The sequence below is a fragment of the Pinus tabuliformis genome, chromosome 8 (genome assembly GCF_031772625.1).
Source record: "Pinus tabuliformis cultivar Carrire ecotype Pingquan chromosome 8, CPIR1, whole genome shotgun sequence".
Taxonomy (NCBI): Eukaryota; Viridiplantae; Streptophyta; class Pinopsida; order Pinales; family Pinaceae; genus Pinus; species Pinus tabuliformis.
Genome location: NC_142294.1, coordinates 1,919,127,974 through 1,919,136,392, shown reverse-complemented (window position 1 = coordinate 1,919,136,392; position 8,419 = coordinate 1,919,127,974). Strand labels below are relative to the sequence as shown.

The 8,419-nt window shown below is 42.9% G+C and overlaps 1 protein-coding gene across 1 annotated transcript; it reads left to right on the top strand.

The window, feature by feature from the left end:
* Positions 1 to 3,809: 3,809 nt before the first annotated feature.
* LOC149244163 (uncharacterized) lies at positions 3,810 to 4,739 on the top strand. Its single transcript, XM_089371455.1, has one exon. It carries the CDS (start codon positions 3,810 to 3,812, stop codon positions 4,737 to 4,739), a length of 930 nt encoding a protein of 309 aa, XP_089227581.1.
* The last annotated feature ends 3,680 nt before the right edge of the window (positions 4,740 to 8,419 follow it).

Genomic DNA, 8,419 nt, shown 5'->3' with positions numbered 1-8,419 from the left:
CAACCCCCGCACACTCCAACTGGTTCTTCCTCGGACTCGCCCGCCCCCACCAGTGAACTTTTCACTCATTGTTATCCTGGAACCCGAAGTGGGCGCGGGAGACGGCAGGCTTCCAGCCATTATCGTGGGCCTCCATCCTTGACAGGCTCAGCCATTTTCACTTTCAATAGCCCTCTGCATAGGCCTCAGATAACTGCCCACATATCCGTGTTCTTCTATGAAACAACTTACTTGGAAGGCTCAGATTCGCATCCGGGGGGCTCGGGAGTAGTTGCTGGTCCTTCCTCTGCGATTCAATTCAGCATTGGAGTGGCGGCGCTGCATGCTCAGGAAGGCCCAGGATGCAGCACTCAGGATGCTGAGATGGTGCCAGTGGATCCCGGACCCTCCAATCAGAACGCTGCTCCTGTTGATGATGTGCGAGATTTGGTTGGTGCCCAATTGTGGAAGAACCGCCTGGTGACTAGTTTGTTCTCACTGACGTGGGTTTGTCTTTTGGTTTTGTAATGGTTTATTTCGGGCATGTCTACTATAGTTCTGTTGCAGAAAGGTGATGGTCTGGCTATGTTTTTGCTTTCTGGGTTCATGTGGTTCTCCAGAAAAGCTTCATCTCGATCCCCTGCGTGGGTTCTTCTACTGGTTTCATATCTGCTTTCTTGGGAATTTTGGCTCTTTTCAGAGCAATGCACTCACTTCGGTCCTTATGTAAATATTTTTCCTCTTTTTTAATAGATTTAACCTTACTCAGAAAAAATAATAATAATAATAATAATAAATAAATAAAATAAGAATAAAAAAAAATAATAATTTTATAATAAAACAATGATTTTTTTTTTTTGTAAGAATCCTATTTTGGTGAGAGGATATTAGCCTAGAACAATGTCCAATAAATTCTCATTCTCCACATCTAATTGTAGTTGAAAAAATATTTAAAATTTAATTTATGAAAATAAATCTAAATTATATTAATTTTTAAAAAACAATAATGACATTGGATAAGATTGTTATTTGAATGAGACTAGTTCAACTTAAAACAAAGTCCAATAAATTCTTAATCTCCATATCTCATTGTAGTCGAAAAAATATTAAATTTAATTGATAAAAATAAATTTATATAATAATGAAATTTGATAAGAGAGTCTTACTATGGTGAGGTTAAATAAACTTAAATTAATGCTTAATAAATTCTTAATATCTCTATTTAATTGAAATTGAAAAAAATTGTAAAATTCAATTGATAGAAAAAAATCATATAATTATTATAATAACGTTGACATTTGGTACGAGTCCTATTTTAGTGAGAGTAGAATAATTGAAAAAAGTTGTAAAATTTAATTTATAAAAGAAAATAAAAAAATGAGACAATTATTATAATAATGATTACATTGGATAAGAATCTTATTTTAGTGAGATTAAAATAACTTAAAACAATGTTAAAAAAGACTTTGCGATTTACTTTATAAAAATAAATTTAAATCATATTGATATTATAATTATTTTATAATAAAATAATAACATTGAATGTGTTATTTTAATTACACAAGACAAATTTAAAATAATGTCCAATAAATGTGCATTCTCTGCATCTAATTGTAGTTGAAAAATATTTAAAATTTAATTTATAAAGATAAAACTAAATTCTATTAATTTTTTAAAAAGAACAATGACATTTGATGATAGTGTCATATGAATGACACTAGTGCAACTTAAAACAAAGTCCAATAAATTCTTAATATCCATATCTCATTGTAGTTGGAAAAATATTAAAATTTAATTTATAAAAATAAATTTAAATAATAATAACATTTAATAAGAGAGTCCTATTATGGTGAGAACAGTTAGACTTAAATTAATTCTTAATAAATTCTTAATATTTCTATTTAATAGAAATTGAAAAAAGTTGCAAATTTTAATTTATAAAAAAAATTAAATTATATAATTATTATAATAATGATGACATTGGAAAAAAAAATCCTAGGAAAACTGGCTCTGATGCGATTCACCAGCTGCTGCCTCCAAACCCTAGCTGCCGCTGAACAGACCTGCCATCGCCGCCGCAGGCTCCATCACTGATAGCCACCTATGGCACTCGCTGCAGGAGGGGAGAGCTCTGCCTCCCCTCCAAAGGACCCGACTTCAGCTGACAAGACGCAGAAGCCTGTGATTCTGCACCCCGCAGGCACAGGACGAGAATCTGAGAACGATAAGCAAAGAACGAATGGGGAACAGACGTATTCAGTTCAGAATGAAGAGGACAACGAAGGCGACAAGGAGCACGCTAAAACAGAGACACCTCCGACAAAGGTAACCTCAGCTACATGCATTCCAAAAGCTGCAGAACCGATCAGGGTCGAACTGCCCAGCCATCGCATCAATGGGGAAATCCAATTCATGCAGGACTATGCACTCATAGGAAAGTTCTTGGGATTCTGGCCCACAGGAAAAGCCTTACAAGGATGGATAGCTTCAAAATGGAAGCCCAAAGGACAAGTAACTCTGCAACTTGGTCCGAAAGGCTTCTTCACAGCCATCTTCAACTGTTTAGAGGACAAAACAAGGATATTCGAAGGAGGCCCATACTTCTTTAACTCTTCAGGCTTGTATCTAACGGAATGGAAGCCTCGATTCAACCCTGATAAAGAAGACTTCAGTTGGGCCCCTGTCTGGATAAGAATGTATTCCCTTCCTGTGGAATACTGGAGAGAAGAAACATTGGCAGACATTGGCAACAGACTGGGGAAATTCATCAAAGTAGCAACAGAAACAAAGACACGCAAATATACCTCATATGCTAGGATCTGCGTCCAGATGCATCTGACCAAGACCCTTGCAGACACGGTAAGTCTCTATCACGATGACTATGAATGGAAACAAACTCTAGATTATGAGCACATCCCTTTCCGTTGCCGAAAATGCCATGAGCATGGCCACCTTTTCCGCGACTGTCCCTTCAATGCTCAGTCCAAGGCTCCTTCTAATGACCCCAACAAGGACTCAGAAGGCTTCACCAAAGTCCCCACCCGCCGCAGGCATGCCAAGAAAAACCAAGCAGCTCCAGATCAAGCCTTTCAAGCGAACCCCCAGAATCGCTTCTCTGTTCTTGCCTCGCATGATAATCAAGACAGCCCCATCTCTGATATCCCGGATCAGCCGCTTCCACCCTCGCCTTCTCATATCCGCTCCAACCCCCTGCTCTCCTCTGACCCAGCATCCTCCATCTCTGCTCCCACCCCATCCATGGAGAAAGCCAAAGTGATTACAGATCTGGGTCCCATATTCCCTTCCAAGGGGAAAACTGTATTGGAAGAAACTCAACAAGCTTCAGATATGGATTTTGATGCAGCTCTAGCCATGAGCCTTCATGCAGTTGCAGAGGAGGAGGACCTCAATACTCCAATCGAGATGGAGGAGGATCCGGAAGACGTAGATCTAGAAGAGCTTGAAATCTCCAAGCTAGACATCTCCAAACTGGAGAAAGCATGCAAACAAAAAGAGTACAACTCCATCCCCCCATGGCAAATAGACAAACTTGAAGGAGTCCTTTCCAAGGTGCAGCACCATAAAAGCTTGGGAATATAAGGAGGCAGTCACTGGGATGGAAGAAAGATCCTCAAAGATACAAAGAAAAGGGGCAGAAAAACAGATCTTCAAAGAACCATAATAGTAGGTGAAATACTGATGGATTCGGGGCAATTCCCCAAGTTGACCAAGTTCTATAAACCCAAATCTCAATCTACATGAAGCTCATTTCATGGAATGTAAGAGGACTTAACAGTCCCTCTAAACACAGAATGATCAAAAACCTAATAATGCAAGAAAAATCGGCTATAATCTTCCTTCAAGAAACAAAAAGCAGCAGTGCAGTGATAGACCGACTAAGCAATAAATTATGGGCAGGCAGCAGCTCAGTATCAGTAGATGCCTCTGGGGCTTCAGGGGATCTAGCCATCCTATGGAACCGGCAGATTGTTTCACTAGATAATTTTCACGCCACTCTTCATATAATTCAAGCCACCTTCCACCTCATCGGAACCAACATCCATGGGCATCTCACCAATGTCTACTTCCCGCAGATAATCCAGCAAAAATTGGACATCCTCGACACGATTTCCGCTCTCAATCACAATAGACATTTCCCCTTATGGATTGGAGGAGGCGACTTCAATATAATAAAATCCTTGGAAGAAAAACAAGGAGGCAGAACCAGGCTCGATAGTGACAGTAGCGGCCTCAAGCAATTCCTACAAGATAATCAGCTCATGGATATCCCCACTTCCAATGGCACCTTCACCTGGTCCAACAAGCGCCGAGGTGCTCACCACATCGCCTCAAGGCTAGATCGATTCTTAATTTCAGACAATGTGATCCACCTTGGAGGGGACTTTAATGCCTCAATCATTCCCCAAGGAGGCTCAGATCACTGGCCGATTCTGCTCCAATGGTCCAGACCAGGCAATCGTTGCAATAGACCCTTTCGGTTCGAGGCTTTCTGGCTCAACAACTCCAATTTCAAGGAAGTGGTCAAGAATGCTTGGGCATCGTACACCCCGCCTGCGGGAGCTAAGATGTACCAGTTCCAACAAAAGCTGAAGAATATGAAACAAGTCCTTAAAGTATGGAATCGAACTCATTTTGGCAATATACAGGAGAGCAAACAAAAATTGGAACAGCAAATGAAAGCTCTACAACAAACATTCATCCTGGAAGGCCGCACAGACGAACAAACTCAACAGGAGTAGATCCTCTGGAATCAAATTGAAGAATGCCAAAAACAAGAGGAAACTTTATGGCGACAAAAATCTAGAATCAGCTGGCTCAAAGATGGAGAGAAAAACACAAAATTTTTCCACAAAACCACCATACAACGGCGTATGCACAACAACATCACCTTTGTCAACAATCAACAGGGTGAAAGAATTGAGGCTCATGAAGACATGGAAAAAGAATTTACAGGATACTTCAAGGACATTCTCAAAGAACCTGAAGGAAACAGGGATGAAGCAATCAGCGCTATCACGCAGCATATTCCAAAAATTATAAATGAGGATCACAACAACAAATTGCTCCAAACTACTACCTTAAAGGAAGTAGAAGAAGCTATGGCTCAGCTCAAAGATGGCAAGGCACCAGGGCCTGACGGATTCACCGCAAATTTCTTTCATGAATTTTGGGAACTCATCAAAGTTGAAGTATGGGACTTAGTGGAGGAATCCCGAAGCATGCACTGGGTCCTCCCAGCCCTCAACTCTACCTTCATAGCCTTGGTACCCAAAGAAGCAGCATCAAACAAACCTGAGAAATATAGACCAATAGCGCTGTGTAATGTGATCTACAAACTTATTTCAAAGGTCATTGCGAATCGACTCAAACCGCTCCTTCCACTGCTCATCTCTCCAGAACAGACAGGCTACGTTGAAGGGCGGCAAATCATGGATGGAATAATTCTTTCCAACGAAGTCATTCATTCTCTAAAGCTTCTCAAAAAACCAGGTATGCTCCTTAAATTAGACCTCTCTAAAGCCTTTGATAAGCTTAGCTGGAATTTCATTCACAAAATGCTCTTAGCTTTTGGATTCAATGTAACCTGGACAAGATGGATCATGAACCTAATCTCTTCTCCCAGCTTCTCTGTCCTTCTGAATGGCTCTCCCTCTACTCCCTTTCGGCCCTCACGTGGCATCCGACAAGGGGATCCTCTGTCACCCTTCCTCTTCGTTTTAATGGCTGAAGGGCTCAGCAGGCTCCTCAAATCGGCAGTCTCCTCTCAAATTCTCAAAGGCATCTCTCTCCATGGTCGATCTCCTCAAACTCATCAGCAATTTGTTGATGATACCATGCTCTTCGGACACCCTTCCGCAAAAGAAGCCTCTGCTTTCAAATCACTTCTCTCCCTCTTCTCTGAGGCCTCTGGCACCTCCATCAATGCTGCAAAATCTCAACTTTTCTTCTTCAATACCCCTCCCTCCACGCAGAGGAATATTGCCCGTATTCTGGGATTTACAATCTCCCATCTGCCCTCCAAATATCTGGGAGCTCCTCTTTCAGACTCAGCTATTAAGCAGGTGTCATGGCGGACTCTCTTGGATAAACTTGAATCAAAACTCTCATCCTGGACTTTCCGAGCTTTAAATCTGGCAGGTAGGCTAGTTCTAATCAAATCAGTCCTACAAGCAATGCCGCTATATCTGTTCTCGATCCTGGCAGCTCCAAAAGGGGTACTGAAAGCTATTCGCAATCTTCAACGCAACTTTCTCTGGGGTTCCACAAGCCTGAACCGGAAGTGGGCTCTTGTCAATTGGTCAGAGGTCTGTAAACCCAAATCAGAAGGCGGATTAGGCCTAAGGGACCCGCTTCAAAGCAATAACACAATGGGAGAAAAAATTTAGTGGAACTGGGTCTCCAAGCCAAATACCCCATGGGCTCAATTATGGCAAGCAAAATATGCCAACGGCAGCCAATGGAGTGACCTCATCCGAATCAACCCCACAGCACAGGGATCTCTCATATGGAATAATGCAAAAACTCAAAGCAGCTTCATACAAGCACATAGCTTCTGGGAAATACACTCAGGCAAAATTGCCAGGTTCTGGGAGGACTCCTGGCAGCAACTACCTAAACTTGCAAATTTGTTTCATAAACCTCTTTGGCAAGAGCACATGAAGCAAGAGGGCATCACACAGGTACATCAGTTTTGGCAGCCATCCACACAGCATGACTTTCAGACATGGAAACCAGCACGACTCTGGCAAATAGATTGGCAGGGAGAACAATATACAGATATCGATCAGGAACTCACAAGCAGGAAAATCCGCCACTCCGAGCAGCAGGATAAACTCCGATGGGGCTACACAACCAAAGGAACATTCACTACAAAGGAAGCCCATCACCTGCGCTATTCCAATCTTCCGGCGGTCAAGGATCAAATCTGGGATCAAGTTTGGCACTCAGGGCTATGGCCCAAGATATCTACCTTCCTATGGCTATTAAGCAAAAAACGCATTCTCACATGGGATAATCTGTTAAAACGAGGATTTGTCGGGCCTTCTAGATGCCCAAACTGCAACACTAATTGCGAAACAATCAGTCATCTAATGGAAGTGTGCCCATTAGCAACGCAGCTCTGGGAGAAAGTGGACAACTGCAACATGAGAGTCACCCAAAGACAAACGGATATAACGGAAAATATAAGGAACTGGGCCAAAGAACCATTCAAAAGTCAGATTCTCAACTCTTTGTGGAGTATTATACTAGGCTTTCTGTACTGGACCCTCTGGAAGGAGCGCAACCACAGAATCTTCAACAATACATCCAGATCTATAAACGAACTCTGGCTCATCCTCAAAAAAAGCATTCAAGAAACCCTGACCATCAGGGCCTGGAATGATAATGACATGCCCGAAACTCAGCTAGAGCGCCGCATTCTGAAAGAATGGAATCCTGATCTCTCAGCCTTAAACAAGGTTATTGCCACTCCATCCATCAGACCCGCCTCTCAATCTTCATGGTCCCCACCTGCACTCAACTCTTACAAGCTAAACTTCGACGACGCTGCCAAAGGTAACCCTGGCCCTGCAGGATTTGGGGGAGTCATCAGACGACACACAGGAGAAGTGGCACATCTATACTATGGCTCATTAGGCATAGATACAAACAATGCGGCAGAACTGGAAGGTCTCTGGAAAGGAATATGTCTCGCTGAACAACACCACTTCTCCCCTCTTGAAGTTGAAGGCGATTCTCTTATACTCATAGAGGTGGCTAAAAGAATACAGGCAGGGGCCAAAGCAGTCAAGATCACAGCAAGCTGGAGGCTTCTAAGCCGATTGGAATCCGTGGAGGAAAAGCTTCATGACCCCCATAACACATCCTTCCATCATGTAAGGAGAACTGCTAACTAGGTAGCAGATAGAATGGCAAATCATGGAGTGTTACAGTCGACACCCTACTTCTCAGGTTCCTTGGATAAGGTTGATGATGTTCAGTTCAAAAAAGACTGCATCTCTCTGGTGCAAAAAGACTTCCCTCTCCCGGATGCGGGTGTTGACATCGCGCGATAGGCAGGTGTCGGAAGGGGCTCGTCACGTGGGCAGATGTAAGCCCGGACGAGCCACGACACACCAGAGCGCAGAGGCATTAAATGTGATGGGAGGCTCCGCAAACTTGGCTTCAATGCTGGTTTTATGGCTGGTTCAGAGGGCATTCATTGTGCAGCTGAGTTCGAGGCAAATGGCGCTCGTTATCTACGCTCCCCCGGTCGCCTGGATTCATTCCTGCAACAATTCCGAGCAGACGTTGGCAGAGGAGGAACATTCCCTGGTTCAGAGCACAAATTCTCAGTGGGATTCTGGTCCGAAGGTTAATTTGACAATGCAAAGGGAGAGGCTCAGGATGAGCAGTCGCAGGGGAGGTTCTAGGGGCC